At 41.0% G+C, this 27,262-nt stretch overlaps 2 protein-coding genes across 3 annotated transcripts in view; one reads left to right on the top strand and one right to left on the bottom strand.

The window, feature by feature from the left end:
- Nucleotides 1-242: 242 nt before the first annotated feature.
- Nucleotides 243-26,645, top strand: txndc5 (thioredoxin domain containing 5). Its single transcript, XM_068032453.1, has 10 exons — nucleotides 243-622; nucleotides 5,060-5,209; nucleotides 5,997-6,102; nucleotides 11,603-11,699; nucleotides 13,108-13,223; nucleotides 15,270-15,356; nucleotides 15,939-16,091; nucleotides 17,145-17,227; nucleotides 19,196-19,325; nucleotides 25,473-26,645. The coding sequence occupies exons 1-10, from the start codon at nucleotides 447-449 to the stop codon at nucleotides 25,593-25,595; spliced, it is 1,221 nt and encodes a 406-aa protein (XP_067888554.1). The 5' UTR covers nucleotides 243-446; the 3' UTR covers nucleotides 25,596-26,645.
- Nucleotides 26,098-27,262, bottom strand: part of bmp6 (bone morphogenetic protein 6) — a 528,049-nt gene continuing 526,884 nt past the window's right edge. Inside the window, exon 8 of one of the 2 annotated variants that reach the window (XM_068032451.1) lies at nucleotides 26,098-27,211. In XM_068032451.1, the coding sequence (XP_067888552.1) occupies nucleotides 27,062-27,211 (150 nt within the window). In that variant the 3' untranslated portion in view covers nucleotides 26,098-27,061. The remainder of the gene's footprint in view (nucleotides 27,212-27,262) is intronic. The other variant, XM_068032452.1, reaches the window with a different exon arrangement.

The following is a 27,262-nucleotide window of genomic DNA, read 5'->3' as shown; positions in this document are numbered from 1 at the left end:
ATTTTTATTTAAACGCCAATCTACATTGCCTTGAAGGTTTCATTCAGACACTGACCAAATTTTGCAGGAGAGTTGCCTGGCATTTTTTTTGTGTGTGTTTGCAATCACCTTACAGATCTAACAAAGAACTGCGCTGTACAACAGCCACACTGTAACTATGCAATATCCTGTGTGCTTGTGATCCACCCACTGGAAATAGGGAGGCTTTGATTGACAGGGCAGGCGGTGCCAATGTGTGTATGTCTGTGTACTGCTTTACCCTGTGAACTGGCGTGAAGCTGTGGTAAAGCAGGCAGCTTTTCCCTATTGAGTCTCTGCACTTCGTTCAGTTTGCGGCTGCTTTAGTGGAGACCACGTAGGCTTTCTCAGTCAGAGACACAGGCTTGTGATTTACTGCCTTTGCATTATTAATTTCCTTTTTGCGTGTGTATTTGGTTGAGTGAGTGATGGCCACCTTTAGTTACCTGTCCACCTTGCATCTACTACTCTCTGTGTTCCTGGGCATCCTGCATTTCTCTCTGCAAGAGCAAGAGGACGAGCACAGTCAACACCTTTACAACACCGAGCTCTTCAACCATGCCGTGCAAACTGCTCCTCACTTCATCATGTTCTTCGCTCCTTGGTAAAGTTTGCCATTTTTCTTCTGTTAATCATTTCTCATAATCACATTTTTTGGGGGTTGGTTTTGGAACTTTGAGAAACAAAACTTTGTAGCAAAAAACAAAGTTACCCACTTTCTGATGTGCGTGGGACAGTGAAAGTTGGTTGGGAAGTTGCGTTCCTTCCCGTTTGTCGTGAATTCTGAGCGCAGTTCCCAGCGGGGATCATCCCGAGTAGAAGTTGGAATGGGGGGTGGGAAAAGGGACAGTTTACTGCTGGAAACTTTACTGTAGTGTAACAGTTTGCAATATTTCTTTGAACGTGTTAAGTGTCTGTCTCTGTGTTTTGTAAGTTTCATTCCAGTTCCAAACGTGGTTTCTGTGTACGTGGCAGGAGGAAAAGTTTTATAACAACTAACGATCCGTTTGTTTATTGGGGCGAGGTGCTTTGAATACAATTGTAAAAGGAAGTGAAGAACACCCATTCGTATTTAAAACCTTTACAGTGCACTCTCGGTGAGCGTGGCTGCAAAATCAGCTGGGATTATAATAGTGTAATCTCACTCATGATAAATGTACATTCCCAGAATCAGAAAGTTTTATATTTTCTACACTCCCTTGTTTCTGAGTTCATCCTCACCTCGCGTCCAACTCGATGGGCCAAATAGCCTCCTTCTGTGCCATAAGTGACTCTCTGACTCTCCCATTACCCTAAAATGACAGCAGGCCCTATCCTACATTGGAAATGGCCATGATGCTGATATCTCTGAAAACTGAGTGCAGATAGTTTAAATGCATTTTATATATTTTGAGCACCATTTCATTTGAATTGTATCAGCGGCGGATACATAGTTGAACACTGCTGATTTTGCAGCAGGTGTCAGTTGGTTGGTGACAAGAATACTTTGAAGAAGTGGTTTCGCACCATTGGTGCTGTGCATCCTGTTTTTTAAACTTTACTTAATTTTTCTATTAACTTTATTTCAGGTGGCCTTCCGTTTAATTCCTAATGCTTGAAAAGAGCGGACTATCCTGCCAATTCTTTACCAATGGCAATTGATGCTACATTATTAATTTTAAATCTGAGATTGTTAGGTTTTTGCTGATTGAAGGTATTAAGGGATGTAGGACAAAGGCGGGTATATGGAGATAGGTCACAGATCAGCCATGATCTCATTGAATGGTGGAATAGCCTTGAGGGGCGAAATGGCCTCCTGTTCCTGTGTTCCTTTGACCCCTTCCTTTAAGTTAATTTTGAGTTTCAGTGGCAATTCTTAGTGGGTCTCTGTCTCTCTACTTCAATACTTTCAAGATTTAAATGCAAATAAACCATAGGTTTCTGGAGTAGATTTATATTTTGATTCTACTGCACCAACTTGTCTGGTATGACTTCACATCACTTAAAAAATTCAATTGATACCAGACTAGTTAATGGAGTAGAATTGGGAATATATCTGCTCCAGGACCTGTGGTTTGTTTGACTTCCAATGTGAAAGTAATACAGAGATTATTGCGCTCTGAATGTAGATCACTTCTTATTTATTATAGTACAGGCAAAATAACTTTATTGTACTAGCAAAAAGGGAATTCCTCTTAAACAGGCTGACTGACATGTAAGTGGATGCGACATGTCTACAAGTATTGCATATCACAGGAAATGTGCAACCATGTGTAGTAAAACCTTGCAATAGATGTTTATTCCCATGAAAGATTATTGTCAGAGATGCAGCTCACATCTGTTCATTTAAACGGCTAAGTGTTTGTAGTGCGGCACAGTGTATGTGGAACATGTAAGTCTGAGTTGGAATATTAATTTCCCCTTAAGTTGGCAAACTCACATTCAACTTTCTGACTGAGTTGTCTCTTTTTAATATCACAAAATCTGGACGGTATCTACTTTGATGGGGGTTGGGGGAAGTTGCAGAGTCTGGCTAGGCAGGGAGGGTGAAGGTGCAAAGTTGGGTCAAACTGAAAGTGAGAGGCCGAAGAATTGGGTAGGCTCGGGAGAGTGGACACAAGCAGGGTCAAGATCCAAGTTGTTGGTTTGAAAGTGATACATTTACCGCCAGGGAAAGAAAGTCAACAGAGGAGGTAATTCTGGCAATAGGACCTTGATGTTATATGCTTTTTTTTAAATGAATGTGAGATCTGATTGGTCTTTCCTTCAAACTTGACATTTAATACTGTGTGTTAGCACAGATAACGCAGAAATCCCAGAGGCACTTTACATGCATACATTAAGAGACACCCACAACCTATTACTAAGTGATATGTAGTTTGCATCTTTTTGTCTTACTGTCATACATCAGGAAGCAAAAACAAATTGGCCCTAACTTCTCTAAACTGTAATGTTATGTTGCCTTCTTTAGTCTTATCTACTTCTTTTAGTTACATAACAATCTGCAACTGCTGCTGATTTGAATCTCAATGACTGACCTGTGTTGCTGCTTGCACTTTGTATCATTAATGACATAGCCACTGGGATCTGTAGGCGAGAAGCTGACCAGTATTCTGCTGCCTCTCAATATCGCCAGGAGGAAATGAGAGGAAAGAATAAAGTGGTATTTGAAATAGTAGATGGCTCTTTGCTATACCAGATCCTTCTTATCTACTTATCAGTTTGTGCACCTGATTGAGGGGAGAATGAATATCTTAAGTCGATATAGTGCATGTGATTAACTTGAAGATATTTCAGTACTTCAAAGTTGAAGTTTGACTTGCTTCACCAGGGTGATTTTTAACTTTGCGATAGTGCAAAACAGGTATAGGAAACTCCCAGCCCATTTTACATTACTCTCGATTGTTATTTTGATTGAAATAAAAATTGAGTTAGATGTAAAACAGGCTGCTAATTTGCTATCAGAGTTAAAATGAGCTGCACTGTGTTTTAAAGCCTGTCTTTGCTTTGTCAAAAGTGCCATTGTATGGGAAAGATATGCCAGCTTTAAAATTAGTACACGTGCTCGAGCATTACAGAAGAGTGCAGTGAAGCATTAACTTGCAACCCATGGAATGGTAAGGCACGGGTTTGTGCCTGTGATCCTCTGTGCGTGACTTAGCAATCACAGACAGAGTGCTGAGGTTTCATCATGGGGTAGCTGCAACCCCAAGCACCATTTCTGGGATGTTCTGACCCACTGCAGGCAGGGGAACAGTTGTATACAGTCAGGTGGACTGGTCCTGGGACTGGGAGTCCTCATCACCGACTCTGGATCAATGAAGTCTCATGAATGCAGGTCAGACATGGGCAAGGAAACCTTCTGCTGATTACTGCCTATGCCTTCCCTCAGCTGATGAATCAGTACTCGTCCAGGTTGAAAATCACTTGGAGGAAGCACTGAGGTACGTAATCTACTCTGGTTGGGGGACTTCAATGTCCATCACCTAGAGTGGCACCGTAGCACCACTACTGACCAAGCTGGCTGAGTCCGCAAACACGTATTTGCCAAACTGGGCCTGCAGCAGGCGGTGAGGAGACCAACACAAGGGAAAAAATCTACTTGATCTCGTCCTCACCAATCTGTCTGTCACAGATGTGTCTGTCAGTGACAGTATTGGTAGAAGTGACCACCGCACAGTCCTTGTGAATATCAAGTCCTGTCTTCCCACTGAGGATACCTTCTGTCGAGTTATTTGGCATTACCACTATGCTAAGTGGGATAGATTAGGAACAGATCTAGCAGCTATCTTCCAGGCAGCTATGAGGTGCTGTGGGCCATCATCAGCAGCAGAATTGTATCCAACTACAATCTGTATCCTCATGGCCCAGCATATCATTTACTCCTCCATCACCATCATGCCAGATGATTAACTGTGGTTCAATGAAGAGTGCCAAGAGCAGCATCAGGCATACTTGAAAATGAGGTGCCAACCTGGTGAAGCTACAACACGGGACTACATGCACGCCAAGCAGCAGAAGCAACGTGCTACAGACAAAGCCAAGCGATCTCACAACCAACAGATCAGGTCAAAGCTCTGCAATCTTATCTCATCAGTCATGAATGATAGTGGGGCAATTCAGTAACTAACTTGAGGAGAAGGCTCTATTAGCATCCTCATTCTCAATGAAGACAGAGCCCAGCACATGAGCGCAGAAGACAAGAGTGAAGCACTCGCAGCTATCTTCAGGCAAAAGTGCCAAGTAGATGATCTTTCACTGTCTCCTCCTAAGGTCACCACCATTATAGATACCCATCTCCAGCTAATTCATTACCCCAGCATATCAAGAAATAGCTGAATGCACTGGATACTGCAAAGGCAGTGGGTCTGTGGCAGCTGTAATGCTGAAGACCATTCTTTCTTTCTTTCTGCAGTTCTGTATTGAGTAGAGTGCATGAGAATAAAGTAACATGCATTAGAGAAGCCCATGTAGTTAGCGCAAGTTTTAGACTTAAAAAAAAAATCAGTATTGATCCCATTCACCCTACAATTTTACTGAATGTGCTGTATTTTCTTATCAGGTGTGGCCATTGTCAGAGACTTCAGTCAACGTGGAATGAACTTGGGGACAAGTACAACAACATGGATAATCCTCCAGCAAATGTAGCTAAAGTTGACTGCACCAAAGATACGCAGACCTGTTCAGATCACGGAGTCCGTGGATATCCTACGTAAGTGGGGAATTTTGGATTGGGTACCTTTCATTTGAATATTAAAAAAACATGAAGGTTTGGAAAGGTTGAGTCACCTATATGAAGATATTCTGAAGCTCTCCATACTTGCTGGTAGTCTGTATTCTCTGAAGATGTCAGCAATATACAAGGTTTATTCATTTTGGATCTTGGTTTTGATTTGGTGGGGCAAAGTCTGGGGTATTAGTTTTGTAATAGTTAGGGAACGCTGATTTATATTAAGTCTGTCATTACAAAACTTTATTCCTGCAATTGTTCCCTGCCATGATCCTACCAAATTTGTAGACCAAATAAAATCAAATGATGGAAGTGATAAAATGTGCTGTTGGTACATTGGTGCAGTGTATTCTGCAAATATTGATCCTTTGTATTGTCAGCAGATCCAGGGAGATGGCACACAACTGTGATGTGGAAACATTTTTATCATAGTAATAAAACTTCTATGATGTAAGATGCAGTTCCATTATTGTGGTGCGAGCTGTAACCAACTAAACTGTGCATTTCAAACACAATTTTAATATGTCTGTTAACACTTTATCTGCTCAGCCCATCATCACCTTCCTCCCCCCTCCCCACCCAATAAATTTGGAAGATCACTTGGTCACTGTGACATATCCTGCACTTATTTTCCTTCTAATCGTACCAGGTGTTTTGTGCAAAAAAATGTTTGTTCTGTTTTAATCAAATAGCTAACATTACATATATATAAACAGTTTGTTGTGTGGGTTCTTTTTTTTTTAAAGTGGCTTTTCTGATTATTCTTTAGACTGAAGTTGTTCAAGCCCGACCAGGAAGCAGTGAAATATCAGGGGCCACGAGACTTCCAGTCACTGGAAACCTGGATGCTTCAGACAGCGAATGCTGAACCTGTTGTAAGTTTTTAGGAAGCCACTTAACTCTTGAGCTTACATCTTAGAATGTAGACTGTTCGGGAGAAATGTTAGTGGCAACTGCCTCTTCATACTAACAGCTTGTTCTCCTCTTCTTGAACAAAACCCCTGATATAGCTGATGTTTGTTTGTTGCCTGTCACTTGTAAGCAGCTTACAGGAATCGCATGTTTTTAACTTCCACACTATCAAACTGTCTGCTGTGTTGTTTACAAATAATCTACTTTCCTCAAGCAAACTACCATTTGTACCTTAAACAATAATTGTTTCTTCAGGTGATTCTGCAGTGAAATGCATCAAAGTCGGACATGAAACTCCCAGCAGGTTTGGGTTGATGGTTAAATGCAGTATGTGCAAATATGAATGGAAGACCTTGTTATTTGACGTTTTAATTCATTCTCCTTTCACGTAAAGTGCGGGGTATTTTGTGTTGTTTATCCTGAGTAATGAAGGAAGAACTCACTATGACACTGCTGTGGCTTAAAAAAAAAAGGTAGTGCCCGCTTGATGGTCTGAAAGGTCTGCTCCTTATCCTATGTTCCTGAAGTTATAAAGTAGAACTGATGGCTGAGGTTCGGAACACTCCAAATTCAGATTTTTCAATGTGTCTGTAATTATACTTTTCAGTTTTATCTCTACCACAAAGAATAACAATAGTGTAATACAGTGAGAGTGGTGATTTTATAAACCTTAGTCTGCTTACAATAATAGTACACATTTAAAAATGCAGAAAATATTTTGTGTACAGTAGTTTGAGTATTATTACGGTCTAGGTCAGGGGTCTGCAGTCTGTGGCTCTACATCCCGTTTGTGGCTCTCAGCCTTTTCCAGTTGCATTAACATTTTAAAAAAAAAAAGCATAAAATAAATTACGCCAAGAAAAGTAAGAGTTTTGCTTTTATTGTGGGGATAAAAGGCTAATCATTATGCTGCACTTCATGGGTTAAATGATTATTTAAAAAACATCATCGTGCTCTAAATAAACCTGCTCAAATGGTAGATCATGGTAGATGGTTCAAGGAACAGGTTTTATAGTTGCAACCATTATTGTTTCTAATATAGCTGAGGGATAAATTATTCTGAATGTGCTATTAGAAGCTTTTTTAATCATGAGAATCAATAGCTAAAAAAATTGTCGTAATTCTACACATCTTGATAGTTTGTTTTAAAGATGACTTTACTGAAAAAAAACTATTAAAGTTCAAAAACCGCAATCATTTAGTTAGGTCTATTTTAATTCCGATTTGTTTTTTCTATTGATACATAAACTCAATACATATACTTTATTATATATGCAAATTACGCATTCTACCAGAGACACTTGGCAATTTGCCAGGTGTTTGGTTTAGACATGCTGAAATTTTGTCTTGCGGCTCCCAATAGTTTTTATTTTCGGCAAACCTTTTTGAAAAGGCTGTTCAGGTAAAAAAAAAAAAATGTTGCAGATGCTGCTCTAGGTTCTAACAAATAGAATTCATCCCAGTGCAAAAAAAGGGTGAAAAATTAACATTTAACTGCTTTTTTTCCCGTTAAATATCCATTAGTTTTTGTCCCCATATTCATTCTTAGACTGCCAGCATGTCTGGAGAAATTTCCAGGCTCCCTGGAACAGCTGATTTCTTTTATGGTTCCATCAAACACATTTGGATGGAAATCATATTTTTAAAAAAACCAGAAAAAAAATCAAACTGTGGCTGGCTTGACTACCCCTTTTTACTCCTTTCTATCTTCCACAATCTTATCTGAATTTTTTGTCTAATTATTGATTTATGCCCTATTCAAACTACTGTGTAACCTTTTATATAGAAAAATCTTCTAAACATTTCACGTAGCTTTTTGGGGAAGGGGATAAATGTAAATTAGAAATGGTGGCAGTCATAGCTTATGGTGAACAACAAAGGCTTGTATCATATGAGACCCTTGAGAGTTTGGTTTTCGTAAAATAAAGGAAATGCATAGATATAATGACTCAGTAGATCAACAAATAGGCTGTTAGTTTTGTATCCAAGAACATGAGCAGATGTGGATTAACTTTAGCTTGTTGTCTTCTCTGCTCTTCATCTTTTCTACTTGCTTTGAAAAAAAAGTGACCTGTTCGTTATGAAATGTGTGGAATAGCTCCTTTCTGCATTGAGATATTGATTCCTGAGAGGAAAGTTTACACTTTTATTCATGCCTGATTTTTGTGGCCTGGACTCTAAAGTCCAAATGATATCATTAGAAGTTCATTATTTAAACCTCCTGCTCTGTTGATTACTTCGGACAGTTTTAGTCCATTGTGCAGATTAATTGCTACTTTTCTCCCCCTCTATCTAGACATTCATTAACTCAGCCTGCTCAATTGAATGCTACTTGTGTAACAGTTTTTGCAAGCCATTTGCTCTTGGAAAAGGATAATCCTTGAGTTTGCACTTGGAAAATAATATTGTAAAACCATTTAGGATTTGCTCATATTGTGCACAGACGAGGATTGAAACATTTGTGTATTTTATCGAATTTGACACTGTGGGTGTGTAAGGAAGCCTGAGTGTGCTGTAATATTGCAGTGTTCTGGCACTGAGGCTGTTCAAGTCTCCAGATATCAGTTCCTTATTTTCAGAAGGTGCCACTTTATATTTAAAGAGCAATAGATAGGATGGGGCTGTTGTGCTGAAAATCATTTGCATAGCTGAGGGAGAAATATGCAAATGTATTACCCTGTAACATCTACAGTCGCTGAGCACTGCGGTAATATGCGTTACAGCAAAAGCAGTGAGGTGTTTTGAATGGCAGGACCTTTGTTTTACATTGACTGTTCTTGTTGTGTTCAACTTTAGCTTTGTGCTGTATTAAAATAGCCCCGAGAAATTGTAGTGAAACGGAAAATGTGTGAACATCTAGTGAGGGCAGGATTCTCTTTGGCGGTGACGACTCCAGTGTTGAATAGCTCACTGGCAAGCCCTGTATAAACAGCTGTGATAAGTGGCTGCTTGGGTAAGGTACTGCTCTAAACATAGGAGCAGGAGTAAGCCATTTAGCCTGCTCCACCATCCAATGGAATCATGGCATCTATACCTCAACTCCATTAACCCACCTTCTCTCTATATCTCTTGATACCTTTAACAAACAAAAATCTATCAATCTCAGCCTTGAAATGTTCAATTGTCCTTTTATCCAAAGTTTTGGGGGAGCGAGTTCCAGATTTCCACTACATTTTATGTGAAGAAGTGCTTCCTGATTTCACTCCTAAATGGGCTGACACTAATTTTAAGATTAAGACCTCTTGTCCTAGATTCTCTATAGAATCCCTTTTTCATTTTGAACACCTCAATTAGATACCCAGTCAGCCTTCTAGACTCAAGAGGATGCAAACCAGGTTCATGCAACCTACCTATCCTCATAATTTAAGCCCTGGTATCTGTTTGGAACTGTACCCCAGCATGAACCACGTGGTTCTTCAGAACCACGGGGACTGAATTTTCCAAGTTATTTGTATTGGTCAACTCACATTTATTTGAAGTGAGCTATTCACAGTTTTAAAATGTAATCTACAGTAATGGGGAGGCCCCTGTCTTTGTATATGCTGTGCTTATTATTCCTGCCAGTACTATGTGCTGCCTGAGGAGATAATCACGTAAGCGGTATCATAACTCTCCTTTCAAATTTTCCTCCACCTGGAAATTGCCAAATCATGATTTTTTTGCCCAATCGTTTTACTAGCTGGAAAATTGAGGGATGACAAGCACAGGAACAGAAAACCCATTCTAGACCAGTGCCTCCACCAGGATAGTCAGGGTATTGTATGTGACATGGAGAATGGAAAGTGGGATCATTTGGCCAGTCATGTCTGCATGCTGTCCCTGAATGGCCTTGGTTTTAGATTGACTCCATGCTCCAGTATCAGAAGAAAGAAATGAAGTACTTTTGAAGTGTAGTCACCTTTGTAAAGTAGGAAATGTGTCAGCCATTTGTGCACTGCAAGGTTCACCAAACAGCAATGTGATAATGACTAGATAATGTCTTTCAGGAATGTTGGTAGAGGGATAAATATTGGCGAGGAGGTCAGGGAGGATCTTTTGCATCCACCTGAGAGAGAAATGGGGTCTTGGGTTTGACACCTCTTCAATCTCTGACAACACAGCACTCCCTCAATACTGCATTAGATTGTTGCGCTCAGCTTTCTGGAGTTGGACTTGAACCCACTACTGTCTGCCTCAGATGTGTGAGTTTTTCCATGGAGCTAAGGTTGATACTTGAAGCATTTGATTTAGTGCCTGAAAATGTAATCTTGACCTTGTATTGAAACCCTTGTAACCAGGCATTTTTAACGGTTGCCCCAACTTGTTCACAGCGTCGCAAACCCAGAGAGGGGTGAAACGATGGCTGTCTTGGGCTGGTGCTGCTTTGAAGGCTGCACTGAAGTATTTCCTGTTCAATATTTGCTTTATTTTTAAAAGAGGATAACAGCCTGAGGATATGCTGCTGAATTGATTACCTTTGGACTTGTAACTGCTACTGTAAATATTTGAACCAGAGGCGTGAAGAGGAACACCGGTGCAATTTCAAAGCTGTATTATTTTCACTAAGATGTTGGCAAGGCATAATGATGGATGTGTAAAAACCTGATCTCTAACCAGAACTGTGAAAAATGACGAGCATTACGTGATAGATTTTTTTCTCTTCTAAGCTTGCATTGTACATGGAGATAACATTTTGAGGTACATGGCACTAGACATTTATTCCAGAATTGAGACAATTTTTGGCAAAGAATTCGGAGTCTCAGACAAATGACTTATCACACATTAAAGCATACTGGTTTAAGTACAGTTCCACTAACCTCCATTCACCCAGGATTATGCTGCTATTCTCCTAAATGTAGCTACTGATGCTGAAATGTAAGTACAAGAAATGGTCTCTTTCACTGAGGACCGGTTTCTGGATCCAATGCATCCATTTTTGTCTTTCTTCCCAACCTTGATTCCTTTAGGAATTGATGTGGTCCTTTTGTAAATGCGTCAGTGTAGTCAGTATTCATTAATATCTGCTGCTTTTGATGGGAGTCTGTTCTCTAAATTGATCAAGCTTGAAGAAATTATTGCACATGGCATTGGGGTTGACAATGAGTTGCTGTTGAGGGTCAAACTTGCTTCCCTTTGTTGGGTAAGTTTTTTTTTGCCTGTTCCCCACCAGGCCTCTGGGTGAGCTACTCATGAAGACATGGAAAAAGGGATGCTTGATAATACCTCACGTAGCTGGATTAATTAAGTTGGGATGAGCTGAAGAGTGGTGAGGGCTGCACATCAGTTGTTCTGGAGGAAGGGAAGAAGTGCGTTGATCAAAGGCAGCATTAAGGAGATGAAGGGAGATGGTGTGTTGTTCAAAGTGAAAGATGTATTTCCTTTAGGGAAAAATCCTTATGGCTAAATATCCACTTAAAGTGCAATTTTGTCTCCCTATAACTGAAAAATGAAATGCTGATTGCAAAAACTATTTATTCTTGTTAGCAAATAGAATCTGAACAGGAACCTGCCACGATCCCGGAAGCCAAGCAGGGCTTGTATGAACTATCCGCCAATAACTTCAAGCTGCATACTACACAAGGTATGTTTTACACCAGGTTAAATGTTTGTTGTTTGTTTGTTGTTTGGATGCGCCGGAGCTGAATCATGACCTATTAACCCCTATTAGAAGTTTGTAAAATAAATCGTATCTCATCTTATTTTGTAATAAATGAGTGCCACAGCTGAGTCACAAATGCAAATGATGGGGCTTTAGTTCCTCTTTTTATAGGAAGTGGCTTTTTAGGTTTTGCACCTGTAGTGCCTACTCTAAAACATGGCTTTCCTTTTAATAATTACTAAAGGCCATCATGGGGAGGGAATTTGCAATTATTAGTTTCACTGATTTAATGGTAACATTAAACTGCTATATTTATCACCTTTTGTAAAATATAAGCACTGTGCTTGATGAGAGTGTTAACCAAAGCACCAAATTAGCAAACTTGCTACAGTCCTCATTGGCTGACTTGTATTAAATGATTTGAAGGAGTGTGGTTCCTGCTGTGGGAACTGTTCGCCCAGTGCAAGCGCTGGTTCTTGGGAACCTAATGAAAACCTTTTCCCTATGTGCTTCAAAATAGCATGGAGTCACATTAAAAATATTTAGACCAGGCAGACTCCTACCAGTCAATGAGTACAGGGATATTGATGTTAGCCAGGCATGGGGTCACACATCCATTTGTCAGTTGGGTTTGGCACAAAAGAACTTGGAGAAAATAATGAAACCTAATTCCTAATATGTTCAATATGAATGAAAGATTTGTACTTTGGAAAAAGAAGGCATGTTACTCTCCCATCGATGTTTGGTCTCTCCATGTTTCTGCCATATTTCAAGTGGCTACTGTGTGATCTGCAAAAATGTTCTGGTGTGACTCTCTGCCTAACCACCTTTGGGATGTAGCTTATTTTAACTGCCTGGCTGCATCAAGAACTTGGGCATGCACAGAACTATGATTGACCCTCCACTGTCAGTGCACAGTGGCTGCTGTGTGTCCTATCTACCTCCCAAACTCATTATCTGCAACACCTAGTGTAGCAGGATCACCATCACCTCCATGTTCCCCTCCAAGTCATGCACCATCCTGACTTGTACATATAATGCTCTTCCTTTATTGTTGCTGGATCAGGGTCTTGAAACTGCCTTGCTGCCAGCACCATGGGAGCACCTTCATCACATGGACTGCAGTGTTTCAAGGAGAAGGCCTCACCTTTTTGAAGGCAACTAGGGATGCTGGTCTTGCCAACGGTGCCCACCATCCTGAATGATTATAAAAAACCTTGTTGGTTTGCCTCAGTTGGTAGCACTCTGTGCTATTGCGATGCCCACAATAAAGTTTTCTTTTCCTAGCCCTTTTTTTCAGGAGAATTCTCAATAATGATGTGTAGACTTTCATGTGCAATTTTTTCTTTTGAAACAACTTCTGTAACAGGGCTTAAAAACTACTTTCCAGGTTTTCACTTCATCAAGTTCTTTGCTCCGTGGTGTGGGCACTGCAAGGCTCTGGCTCCAACATGGGAACAGCTGGCATTGATGTTTGAGCATTCAGACAACGTGAAAATTGGCAAGGTGGGAGCATCAAAAGTAACGCAAAATATTCTTTCTGAAAGGGTTTTGAAGTGCACGCTTAACAAGTTGTGCAACAGTGAGTTGCTGTGTGTACTGTAGATCATGGGATTTGATAAATCTGCTTGGTTTTTGATAAGGATATGTTACACTGAGAGGAATACTGTCCTGTAAGTAGTCTGATAATCTGCTACATTATTTCCTATTAAGTCTATCCAAGATTAGTGCAGATCGCAAGGACTCAATAGTTTTTCTTCCCACTCCTTGAACATTACAATACCGTTGAATGTAATTATTGCGATTATACAAATAAGTGGGGTGAGGGAGAGAAATAACAATGATGGTTCTGTTTAATCTCGGTTCCAAACTTTACATTGATTGGTTTGGCATCTTTCCATCTATGAAAGATGATGGACAAGCTGCAAACAATCCATTTAGATGGGTTGTCTTCTCTTGGTGCACCTTTGCTGATGGCTGTTAAGGCCAATCCTTGAGAGACTGCACGTGAAGCTGCCAAGTGGCGCTATGAGGAGTTGTTTTTGATATTGGCGCCTGTTGCCAAGCTGCTGTAGCAACTGGTCATCATGGTATTGCACACCAGTCACAGGATAGGTCGCCATTTTCCTTTTTTGCCAGCTAGTGACTCCCAGGTGCGATAATTGACATTTAGGGCCTTCATGTCACGTTTGCAAGCATCCTTCAAGCGGAGCTTTGGGTGTCCCACTGGCGACCAAGCTGATGGTTTATAAGACCTATGTTCTCAACACCTTGCTGTATGGTTGTGAAACATGGGTGACTTACATCTACCAGGAAAAGTAACTCAATAATTTCCATCTTCGCTATCTGCGGCACATTATGGGTATAACCTGGCAGGACAAAATCACAAATGTGACAGTCCTCTCAGACAGAGCTCCCAAGTGTGTTGGCACTAATCAAACAGAGGTGGCTTTGGTAGATTGGACACGTCCGCAGGATGGAAGATGGTCGCATACCCAAGGACCTTCTGTATGGTGAGGTAGCCGGGGCCAGACGACCAGTGGGGCGCCCAAAGCTCTGCTTCAAGGATGATTACAAGCATGACATGAAGGCCCTAACTTTCAACTATTGCACCTGCGAGTCACTAGCTGGCAAAACTTTGCATAGGGATCTGGAATCTCTCCTAAGAAGTCCCTGAGTTACAAGATCATTGAAGTGCATTATCATTCCTGACAGAGACATGTGGACCATTGTGATTCAGAAAACTGTGCTAGAAACTTGGTGTGATTGATCACGGACTCTTAACTGCACCCAATACAATGCCTATTGTAGAAGCCCAATTCCATTAGATAGCTTTGTAGCCGTCTGAGCAGAACTGTCTGTGGTTCAGTTGTTGGGGTTGAACAGGCTGTTGGAACAACATAAACGGCATGCTGTAAACCTGACAGTGAACACTATAGTGGTATCATGTACAAAATTGTGCCGGAGGCCCTCCAGCTAAATCTTCTCTCTGCCCTGAGAAGCCACGATAGATCAAGGGGCATTTGATCTCCTACAGTGGTTGTCAAAAGACCATAGTACTCTGATTACAGCCTCTTGCTGTAATTACTAACAGTGATGAGGTGAGCATTCCCCCAGGAAATGCATTGGATCTAAGGTAGAATGGGACTCAATATGCCATGGATTGTATAGAAACAGGTTCCAGCTTTGAGCAGGATGGCCGACTGGGAACTATTTCAAATGGTGGTTTTAAAAACATTGTTTTAATCTGTTCTGGAACATAAAGAAGTCTGTTTGCCCAGTAGAGGGGACTTTGAGGCACAGCCCAAAAGCAGCCCGAACAAACTGCCAGCCCTTTCACTTTCATGCTATAACTTTCATGTCAAAATATCTATTAAAAAAAAATGGAATTTTAGGCAGTTGGCTGGCTCTTTAAGCAAATTTGTTTGTGAGGAATCAGCAGAGTTAACTTTAGATGCCGAAACCTCTGAAGAATTAGTTCACCTACTGACTGCAGCTTTAGTTACCCCTGCTTTGCCTTACAATGCTAATTGTTTTGTAATCTAATTCTAGGTTGATTGCACCGCCCATCAGCAGTTGTGCTCTGAGAACCAAGTGCGTGGCTACCCGACTCTCCTTTGGTTCAAGGATGGCGAAAAGGCAAATATCATTTTTATTTTAAATCGTGTTTACTGAATTTCTCCTCCCCTACCCACCCCCAGCCCAATTCAATAATGTGCTGCTTTCCACGAATCTTAGCAAATTCCAGAGCTCCAATGAAGTTTTCGGAATGTTTGAATTTCCAAAGCCTTGAAGGGTTTGTCCTTGGTGCTTAATGTCTTCAGTGTGTGCAGAAGTGATATCTAAAGTCAATCTAACATGGTAAAACCTGTCTGCAGTGTGGAATGTGCAAATGTCGACCTTCCAAACAGTTCTTCAGTCTCCAACCAACTTGCTAGTGAGGTACAAAGCACTGTGGAGCACCATCTACGTCAATTTGTGTGTGTGAATGTACACGCAGGCATGTGAATGATGGTGGGAGAGGCAGGAGAATGGAATTCTTTGGGAAAAGTGTGTGTTATTTGTTACCTTTTTGACTAATCGTAACGATCTGTGTGGAAATTCTACTTTTTGTACTGCTCAGTACAAGGTACTGGTAAAATGCACCTTTTTGAGGATTATTTTGAACCGTAAAGCCTCTTTCCAAATGTTCAAATGAATTCAACGTGTTCACTTTCTTAGGCTGATCAGTACAAGGGAAAGAGAGATTTGAACTCACTAAAGGAATACGTGGATTCCCAGTTAAAGGCTGCTGAACCCTCTGAAGAAGATCTGGACAGTGATGAACATCTTGAGGAAGAGGATCAACTGGAGGAGGAGAAGGAGAAAGAACCGGTATTTAAGACATTAGGGTGGTTTCAGATTGGGGGTGGGGTGAGTTGCATGTGCAATATAGTTTTAATCTCAATTTGCTCTGAAGTTGGGCGATTTGAATTCTTGAGTACTGGCTTGTCAACTTAATAATTTAGCAATGTTTCACCAGACTAAAATGCTCTCTTCTAATCTTATAGCTTCTTTCTAAACATTAGTATCGCTAGTCACAGAACAAATTAAAAACGTACCGTTCATGTAGTTAAATTGTTTGGGTTGGTTCTTGGTGGGAGATAGTTTGCAGGTTTAAGATGGTGTTCATAAATGGAATATTACAATCAATATAGATTATATTGGGACCGACGGAAAATTCACTTCAGCTGAAAGTGTTCATGTTGTACTGAGTACAATGAGAATGTTCATGCAACTGTTCCTTATCAAAAGAAAAACCTTAAACTCGCTTAATATAGTTTTTCTTTGATAACTCTGGCCAGAATCTCCTGCCCAATCTATTTACGCAATAAACAGGTTTGCATTTCTGCCATTGCTTCTAATTTTACTCTTATCTGACTATTCAGTGAAACCAGTAAACAAACTGCATTAGGGAAAGACTGTGAAATAAGATGAAAAGAAGGTTGGGTGGACCAGTCTAGAAGACTAGTTATTGGGAAATGCTTTTTAAAGGTTTCTTATATAGATTTTTTTCCTTTATGGATTGTTTCTGTGCAAAGACTCTACAGGCTTGATGTAAAAATGGGACATATCACACTTGGTGGGATGGCCATTTTAACCCGCTATATGCCACAAGCTGGAGTCTGTATCCCAGATGTGCTGTCATGAGGCCAGATACATTCCCCCTACACTTGAGGTGGGGACTACTGGCTAACTTAGTGGGTGCAAATGAAGCGTTGCAGAGTTTTCTCAACTTGCCACCTGACAGGACCCAAGTTATGCCACTGGGGACCTTAAACTTAAGTGGGATGGAACAACAGACTCTGAAAGATACTTTCAATCTAAAGCTGTGCTGTCTATGCTTTATGCTGCTGATGACTGTTTATTTTGTTCTCATTACTGCAGTACAGTGTGCTCATCTTGACTGAAAGTGATTTTGAGCAGACCATAGCCACGGGTCTGACTTTTGTGAAGTTTTATGCTCCCTGGTAAGTAATATGTTCATCTCTGGTTATTAATGAAGGGAATGTAGGCCAGTTCAAAAGGATCAAGCAGGCTAGTTTATTCAAAGTTCCCATCTCAAATCGGTGTGTAGGCAAGAACCCAATCTTGCAGGGGAGGCGGTTTTTAGCTCGGCTGCTGGAGGGAATCCTTTCTTCTGTATGGGAATGAAGAGGAGTTGTAATTTGACATTGTTGATACTGTCCCGCTAAAGATAAAGCTCCAGCTAGAACATTATGGTGTTCGGGAAAGGCTTTGCGAAGAGTTTGACAGGAAAGGAGTTTCAGATACTGCCCACTTCGTCCTTAGAAACTTTCCCAAATTTGTGAAGCATTGGTAACACAATTGCCTCCCAAAAATGAAATTGAAACTCACATTGTAACCAGGTTGAGTAGATGGGCTCACCAACTCCATGGCTGACACTTACTTTTCTGCCATGGAAGGAGAGATTGCAGTAAGAGTCCAAGCAGGAGTTTGATTATCTGTGGAGCTTGGTCTCCATTATTGAGCAAGTTATTGATGTCTAAGAGACAGAACATGCGCAAGGGTGTGGAGCATTGCACAATCCCTGCAGTCTCCCATTTCCTCTGTGCATTCTAAGATATGGTGCTAATTTTATTCCGTTTGGAAGGATGAAGGACTGAGAGGACCTTGCTGGGATTTTCAACCTGAGACTTTCAGCACTCCACCAGCTGAACTACCTGGTCCATCCAGCAGCTCAGTGGTCTAGAGCACCCTCCTGGCTGAAGATTACTTATTGGCAGAAGCAGTGTGGAAGTCGGGATAGGAGGATGCCAGAGAGAAGGAAAGATAGTACACTGGCATTTAGTTATGCTGTTAAGGCTAAGGACAGCAAATATGAATAGGGCTTTTCATGATACATTCATTCATTGGCTGAGAAATCCTTACCAAGCCTCTGCCACTTTCCTCAGGCAGTGAGGACACATGATAAAGTTATACTTGCCTTTCTATGGTGCCTCATTAGACTTTTGAAATATGCCAAAGAATTTCATACGATGATTCTTGTATGTAGGCTGTTAAGTGCCAGCAATAGCCCTCAAAAAAAAATAACAAGGCGAATAGCCAGTTAATCTGCTTTGTGGTGGTATTGTTCAAGGGAACACCATTCTATTTGAACTACCATGAGATCTTCAGTTTTCACCTGAACAGGCAGGTTTAATGTCCTGCAAAGATGTTGCAGTGTAGCACAACTGGAATGTTACTGTAGATTGGAAGCTTTGGTCCCAGTATGAGATTTGAACAACCTTCTGACTCTCAATGACACCAAATGGCCTAGGAGTCTCTCTCTGGAGGGCCTACATGTTACAGCATGGTATTTCGAGCAGTGGTTATGGTTTGTGCTCGTGGATGGAGTTTTCACATCTCCTAGTGGCTAATTTCAGAATGGCATTGTCTGAGGCCTGTTTCACAGAGACAGTTTGAGCATCAGGAAACCCAGTTGAATAAATGTAGCGTTAATGACGACAATATTTCTTTGAGTACAAGGCTGTAAGCATAATGAGCTGTGCAGTTGGATCTATTTTAAAGTGACAGGCAGCTTCTGAGACCAGCGAGACAACTTTACTGGATACCAGCACTTCGGACAGCATCAGTAGTCATAGTCTTTTTGCAGCATAGATTTTCAAAAGAGGTCCTTGGAATATGGATGATCTGAGAGGATTCCTGAATGTCCTTGAAGTTATGATGTTTCAAAAATTTTTGTTATTTGTTTTTGTTCTGCCGTGGGTTAGCTAACACTTTCAGAAATGAGGATGTGGGATCCTTGGAGGTATGCCAGTATTTATGGGGGTGCCTCCAAACTTTAACATGACTAGTTCACAGTAAAAGCCAAGATATTCCTATTCAGTCACTTCTGTGCACCACATGGAAGGAGCTTCAGACTTGAACACGGAGTCCCTCCACTTGTAATCCACACACTCTGTCTTTGTCTACAGGTGTGGTCATTGTAAGAATCTAGCACCAACCTGGGAGGAACTTGCCAAGCGGGAGTTCCCTGGTTTAAGTGATATCAAGATTGCAGAAGTGGATTGTACTGATCAACGTTCCCTTTGCAATCAGTACTCAGTAAGTAAGAAACTATTAGCCAGAGATGTTGAAAAGTAGTAATTGGTGGATAATTTTCCTTTCTCAGTATGTCATTTTTCATACAGGTCAAAGTAGCAGCATTACTGAAACCACAGTTTTTGAAGGATTGCAAGGTTTATTAATTTTATACGGATGGCTTTCAAATGACAGAAACTAAACATCAGTGAATGCTGTAAAACACAACTAGTCAAGGCTAACTTTCTCACTCTGGTTGGGAATACTGTGCAGTAGCAGGAAGATTGTCCACCTACTGCAAGAGCTGCTTACTGATAGACATGTAGAATAGCAGATCTGCTGCAGGCTAGCACTGAGCAGTGTTGATTTCTGCTGCTGGCTAGGTGAGTTTCTAAACTTATATGGACAATATTTTAAGTTGACAGGCCTCCTCCCTGCCACCTCCTTTGTCGCTAGAATTTTGATTTTTTTTTTAAAAAACTAAACCTTATGCAACTAGAACACAAAATATGTCTGAACTATAATTTTTTTGGAAGCGGTCTTGTGCTAAGTTGAGATGGGTTAGATTGTGCTTTGTCTTTTTTGGTCTTGTTCTACATTTGGTGGACCAATAGAGATGCTAGTTATTGTCGCATTTTAGTGCAAATGTGCAAGTGTGTTGTACTGCTGGCAGTGTGGTGTTTAAGGTGGAAACTCTACATTTAAGTGGGCTAGAGAGTGAATGAAAGTGCAGCTGTTTTAGGGTAACCATTGAATTTCAATCAATAGGAGTTAAATAATTTCTCCAGGGATAGGCCATGAGTGGGAAATCATACACTGCCCAGTTTCTAATATTTAAAGAAAAATAAAATGGCAAAAGCCTGTGTTTAATTATGCATCCCACCAGAACATTTATCTTCATGTGAGTCAGTAACGTCACTGAGCTCTGTGCTGCAAATTTTACTTAATTGCAATGAAATCTAATTCTAAGCAAACGTTGGCTTCTGGTTTGAGGATTCAGCTGCACTTTCATGTAGTCAAATAAATGTTTGTAATTCAACACAAAATGAAGGGCCTTAAATTATTGTCATGGTCTTTTCCTTTTCTTGAATATCATTTTCCACCTAAATATAAGGATGTTAACGAAACACAGGTATTCAGAGGGCAGTTACGGTTTTCCCTTTCCTCTCACAAAAGGGTTGACCATTGCTGGGATATGGTTCCACCAGCGTTGGCCACACTCTGAACCAAGTGGCCTTTGTGTGAACCTTGCACAGTGAATGTTGGCCGGTTATCTGATCACAAGGGGTGTCTCAAGCCAGATTTCATCCTATCCTGTCAGTTTCCAGTATGTGTTGCTGGATTGAGGTTGTAAACAGAGAACCCTTTGCTCTTGGATAATCTCTTGGGAGCTCTGCACATAAGTACTTGGCAGCTTTAACAAAAGTCACATTCTTGTCAGTAGATGCCTTCCTGTCCATGGTGTCAGTTGGAGCAACTTTTAGAATTGGTCCAAGACAACTGTAAGAACAGGAGGAGGCTCTTTAACCCCTCAAGCCTGTTTCTCCATTCCAGCAATCTGCCTTTAGAACATAGAACAGTGCAGCACAGTACAGGCCCTTCGGCCCACGATGTTATGCCGAACCTTTAACCTACTCTAAGATCAAACTAACTACGTACCCTTCATTCTACTATCATCCATGTACCTATCCAAGAGTTGCTTTAATGCCCCTAATGTATCTGCTTCTACTACCACCGCTGGCAGCGCATTCCACGCACCCACCACTCTCTGTGTAAAGAAACTACCTCTGACATCTCCCCGAAACCTTCCTCCAATCACCTTAAAATTATGCCCCCTTTCCACCCTGGGAAAAAGTCTCTGGCTATCCACTCTATCTATATCAAGTCACCTCTCATCCTTCTTCGCTCCAATGAGAAAAGCCCTAGCTCCCTCAATCTTTCTTTGTAGGATATGCCCTCCAGTCCAGGCAGCATCCTGGTAAATCTCCTCTGCACCCTCCCTATAATGAGGTGACCAGAACTGAACACAATATTCCAAGTGTGGTCGAACCAGGGCTTTATAGAGCTGCAGCATAACCTCGCAGCTCTTAAACTCAATCCCCCTGTTAATGAAAGCCAACACACCATACGCTTTCTTAACAACCCTATCAAATTGGGTGGCAACTTTGAGCGATCTATGGACGTGGACCCCAAGATCCCTCTGTTCCTCCACACTACCAAGAATCCTGTCTTTAAGCCTGTATTCCGCATTCAAATTTGACCTTCCAAAATGAATCACTTCACACTTTTCCAGGTTGAGCTCCATCTGCCACTTCTCAGCCCAGCTCTGCATCCTGTCAATGTCCCGTTGCAACCTACAACAGCCTTCCACACTATCCACAACTCCAGCAATCTTCGTGTCATCGGCAAACTTGCTAACCCAGCCTTCCACTTCCTCATCCAAGTCATTTATAAAAATCACAAAGAGCAGTGGTCCCAGAACAGATCCCTGCGGAACACCACTGGTCACCGAGCTCCATGCTGAATACTTTCCATCTACTACCACCCTCTGACTTCTATGGGCCAGCCAATTTTGTATCCAGACAGCCAACTTTCCCTGAATCCCATGCCTCCTTACTTTCTGAATGAGCCTACCATGGGGAACCTTATCAAACACCTTGCTAAAATCAATATACACCATATCCACTGCTCTTCCTTCATCAATGTGTTTTGTCACATCTTCAAAGAATTCAATAAGGCTTGTGAGGCATGACCTGCCCCTCACAAAGCCATGCTGACTGTCTCTAATCAAACCATGCTTTTCCAAATAATCATAAATCCTGTCTCTCAGAATCCTCTCCAATAATTTGCCCACTACCGACGTAAGACTGACTGTTAAAGCATGTTTGACAATATCTCAGAAAACCCCCAACATAAGGGCATTATGGTGATATGACAATATACTACACTACCCCACAAAAAAGAAAACTTCCCAAGCACCAGAGGGAAACTGTTGCCCATAGAGTGGTAGCTCAAGGAGTTAACGGCTTTGAGGGAGGAGTGGCGAACAATCAGAGCGACACAGATTTGAAGGACTGTGGAGGGAGGTTGACCAGGCAATCCCCCTCATCTGCAACCTCAGCTCCTCCAGGGCAAGAGCTCCGACACAAGCCAGCTAGCGAGGGTGGCTGCAGCCACCTCGCATGGCGCAGTTACACGTACTTGGGAGGGCACAGGTTTTCCTCCAGAAACTCCTCGATCTTGTTGGTGTCCGTCTTCACTTCATTGTCATACAGTAGAAAAGGCGGCTGAGCTCCAGGAGCCAATTCCTCCAGGACTTTGTTCTCTAGTTTCCTTTTCATATCAACCCTTTGCTGCGTATCCATGAAGATCTTTGCTTCACAAAATTCTTAACAGTTGTTAAAATTAACAATTGATCTAGCATCAATTTCTGTTTGTGGAAGAGAGTTCTAAACTTCTACCACCCTTTGTGTGTAGAAGTGTTTCCTAATTTCACTCCTGAAAGGTCTGGTTCTAATTTTCTTTTAACGCTGCCCCCAGTCCTAGACTCCCCAACCAGCGGAAATGGTTTCTTCTAATTTACCTGATTTGTCCCCCTTAATATTGTGAAAACTTTGATCAAATCACCCCTTAACCTAAATTTCAGGGAATACAACCCTAGTTTGTTCAATCTCTCCTGGTAGACTAACCCATGGAATCCAGGTATCATTTTACTAAATCTGCTCTGCACTCCCTCCAAGGCTAATATATCCTTCCTAAGCACTGATCTCAACACAACAATCCAGGATGTCTTTGTATGGCGAATGTCTGACTTGGGATTGGAGTGCAGCCGATATGGATTTGTGAAAAGGCACATTAAACTTGTCAAATTTAGTTGAGTTCTGACTGTATAGATAAAGACTGACATTTGGACTTTCAGAAAGCACTTTATAAATGATACATAAACCCCATGTTATTAAATGTAAAGCAGCTGCTTGGAGGGCTGGCTTAAGGATCAAAAAGAGTAAATTAATATTTCTCAGTTTGATAGTTATGGCTAATAGTGCACCTTCTCACATTCCATATACACAAGAGATTTGGACAGCAGCATGGAAAAATTATCAAATTTTTTTAAAATTCGTTCTTGGGATGTGGGCGTCAGCATTTATTGCCCATTCTAAATTGCCCTTGACAAGGTGGTGAGCTGCCTTCTTGAATTGCTGCAGTCCATGTGGGGTAGGTACACCCACAGTGCTGTGAGGGAACAGCGATTATAGTTCCAAGTCAGGACGGTGTGTGGCTTGGAAGGGAATTGCAGGTGGCCGTGTTCCCTGCTGCCATTGTCCTACTAAGTGATAGAGGTCACAGGTTTGGAAGGTGCTGTTGAAGGAGTCTTGGAGCATTGCTACAGTGCATCTTGTCAATGATACACACTGCTGCCACTGTGCATCAGTGGTGGGGGGAGTGAATGTTCATGGATGGGGTGCCAATCAAGTGGGCTGCTTTGTCCTGGATGGTGTTGAGTTTCTTGAGTGTTGTTGGAGCTGCACCCATCTAGGCAAGTGGGGAGTATTCCATCACACTCTTGACTTTTGGCTTGTAGATGGTGGACAGGCTCTGGGGAGTCAGGAGGTGAGTTACTCGCCGCAGGATTCCTAGCCTCTGACCTGCTCTTGTAGCCACAGTATTTATATAGCTACTTCAGTTCAGTTTCTGGTCAATGGTAACCCTTAGGATGTTGACAGTGGGGGATTCAATGATGGTAATGCCATTGAACATCAAGGGGAGATGGTTAGATTTCTCTCTTGTTTGAGATAGTCATTACCTAGCACAAGCCTGGATATTGTCCAGGTCTTGCTGCATTTCTACACGGACTGTTTCAGTATCTGAGAAGTCACGAGTGGTGTAATCATCCGTGAACATCCCCACTTCTGACCTTATAATTGAAGGAAGGTCACTGATGAGGCAGCTGAAGATGGTTGGGCCTAGGACACTACCCTGGTAACTAAATTAGGACATTATTGGATGTTTATGTGGCAAATATGATTCCTAACAAAGATGGAGGCATAAATTTCAGGTGGAAAGGATAGAGAATAAAAATACAACTTAAATGATAAAATTTTCAATGGACTGGAGGAGCAAAGGGCAAAAGCAGGATTGCAGGTTGAAAAAAAACATGCACTTTTCTTATAAATAAATGGATGTAAGCAAGGAGATGAATCTGTAAGACACATTTGGTCAGGTTACAATTAAGAGTACTAGATATAGTTTTGGATATGCTTATTATAGAAACCATATTTGAATCACAGGAAAGGTTCAACATAGATTAGATCTATCTACCTACCAGGACACTAATATAATTATATGCAACAGGAAAGGTTTAAATGGAATCTAATAAGCATTCAAAAGGTCAGAGTGTAAATAGTGCATGATTATTTCTATTAGTTGATGAATAGATAACAACAAAGCATAAATTTAGGGTTTGTATAAATAGGGAGACGAACATAGAATGCATCATCACAACTGGCGATTGAATTCCATCAAGCATGCCACTTGAGGGCAGTTGAGGACAAGCAACTGAACAATGGGAAGAATAAGGATAGCTCTGATGTGGATACTGCAAGTGTGCACCTGTGATTTCCTATAGTTTAACAGCACTGAATACAGTTTGACACTTATGGCATGTAAATGTAATACTGCATAGCTTGATTTGCACTCTCTGGTCCTTCAGGCTGTTTTGCCATTTAGTGAGATTATGGCTGAGCTAAATTTTAATTCCACCTACCGCCTTGTTTTACTGAAAACTTCAATTGGCCAAATCAACAGCTTATTTTGGGGAGGAGGAGGTTACAGATTACAACTACCCTTTGTGTGAACATACACAATTAGACTAGCTGGTCTTATCCTGCCTGCTATCAGTCACTTTCTACTTCCCCAACCCCAGCCATGCATATAATCTTGTGGCAAAAGATAACGGGAAAAACAAGTACAAGCCAGTATAGTGGAATTCACTGCCTTACCACACTGTTGGTACATTTTTTAAAAGTACCTTTTGTAAAATATATTGATTTTTCTCTCTACACATTGCCCAAGACTTCAGATGTTCAGAATTCAAAATAGTTTTTTTCCCCCCACAGAAGGAGGGAGGCTGGACATTGTTCTAAAAACAACTAATGGTGTGTTTTTATTTAGGTCCGTGGTTATCCGACATTGCTGCTATTTCGTGGTGGTCAGCAGTTAAATGAGTATAATGGAGCAAGAGATTTAGAAGCTCTTCACAACTTTATCCTACAGCAAGCCAAGGATGAACTGTAGAACATGTACTTTTTGCCCAACCACCACCTCGTGTCACTGTTTACAAGAAATAAGTGGTTATTTTTTGATGTGTAAACTTTTCAGAATTATCAATGTATGTACATAAAGGTTAATGCCAACTTACCAACCTGCTGCAAGATGAAGTTGGCTGTAGCTTTCACCATATACTGGTGCCTTCTGTGTATGTGGTACTGAAAGGTGAGATTTTACTTGTTCCATCACTCTTATCTGCCATCTTTTAAACTTTTGTGGATGTGTCCATGTGTAGTTAACAGACAATCATGGTATATCAATAGTACCTGATGAGTAATTACAATACTGTGGGCATAAAACTAAATAGAATACCTCAGCGTATCTTCAAGTTACATCCACCGGCACGAGTTATTAAAAAGGAAGTCAAGCCAATGTGAATGACTGCGAGAGTTGTAGCGTGTGAAAGATGTTGATACAATTTGTATTGAATAAATCAGAGAATGACTTGTACCAGACAATATTACTAGGATTAAGTAAGTTAGTTGAAGGAAGAGCATTTAAAAATCCATTGAGTGAATAAAACAGGATAATGCAGTAGTTACCATGTTACAGTTGAATCCTCTTTTGAAATGCCCTGCTCTTAATTAGTGAATGCCTTTTTTAGCAAAACTGTGCACTAGAGAAGGTGCCTGATAAAGGTCATTTTTCATTTTATGCCAAGTTTTTTAAGCTGGAGGATTTCAAAATTAAAGCATCACACAAGCCAGGCAGTCTATTAGAACCAGCTTCAAGCAAGTGGTTGGGAGCGCAGCCCCAAGATGCATAACTGTTTACTATTCATACCCACGGATGCAACCAAGTTGAGTGAGCAAATTGCACAGGAAAACCACTTGATTTTAACGTCCTTTATTGTTAGCATGTGTGTAAGGAGAATGATGCTCTTCACGAGGGGCAGGGGAGCAGTAAATGTGTGTGTGGTTGGCACTTAGCTTTTGTATAAAAGGAATCATTAAACAAATGTGATACGATATCAATAGTTTACACTACTTGGCAATTTCTAATAAAAATTTAAGAAAATGATTGTCCAGAGTGCGTTTTATAAAAGTAATGTGCAGAGTCTGTCCAAACTAGGGGCTGTGATGAAGCAGCCTTGCAGCTTTTCATAATGCTCGAGTTTGAAGTTATAAATCAGTATCTGAAGTTCCCTTCCGAATCTCTCACTCCATCTTCCACCCTCTTAAAACCCAGTGACTGCTATCACTATCAGTACAGCCCCTAGTTAAAACATGGTTACCAAAACAAATAAATTACATTTTTATGAAAACTATGTACAAAATATATTACAAAAGCCTTTTTAAGTAGAAACCTTTTTTAAAACAAAAAATTGTAAACATTATTTACAGAGGTATTGCTCCAGGGATTTTATATCGCTATGCATTGAGGATGTGGTTCCTCTCCAGTAGTTTCAGGTCAAGTTGAGTTTTGTTGTCCTTTTAGTGACAGCCACATGCTCTGACCACCATGTTCCTGTACTTTTTCAATATAACGTTTGAGCTGTCATCGAAGAAGAGGACAGAAATTGCGTTCAGCTTGGTGGGAGCACAGCAGGGTTTTGGAATGTAGTCTGGGTTCATGAGGTGGACCTACATTCAGAAAAATTTGAAATGTTTAGGTCTACACGCTCACATACATTC

Source organism: Heterodontus francisci, chromosome 5, assembly GCF_036365525.1.
Source record: "Heterodontus francisci isolate sHetFra1 chromosome 5, sHetFra1.hap1, whole genome shotgun sequence".
NCBI classification, from domain to species: domain Eukaryota; kingdom Metazoa; phylum Chordata; class Chondrichthyes; order Heterodontiformes; family Heterodontidae; genus Heterodontus; species Heterodontus francisci.
This window is presented reverse-complemented; position numbering and strand designations above follow the sequence as displayed.

Excerpts from the sequence above, each read along its gene's own strand:
- txndc5 (XM_068032453.1), top strand. The coding sequence starts at position 447 with ATGGCCACCTTTAGTTACCTGTCCACCTTGCATCTACTACTCTCTGTG. Across the intron at positions 11,700-13,107 it reads CAAGCTGCATACTACACAAG|GTTTTCACTTCATCAAGTTC; the intron begins GTATGTTTTACA and ends ACTACTTTCCAG. Across the intron at positions 13,224-15,269 it reads ACAACGTGAAAATTGGCAAG|GTTGATTGCACCGCCCATCA; the intron begins GTGGGAGCATCA and ends ATCTAATTCTAG.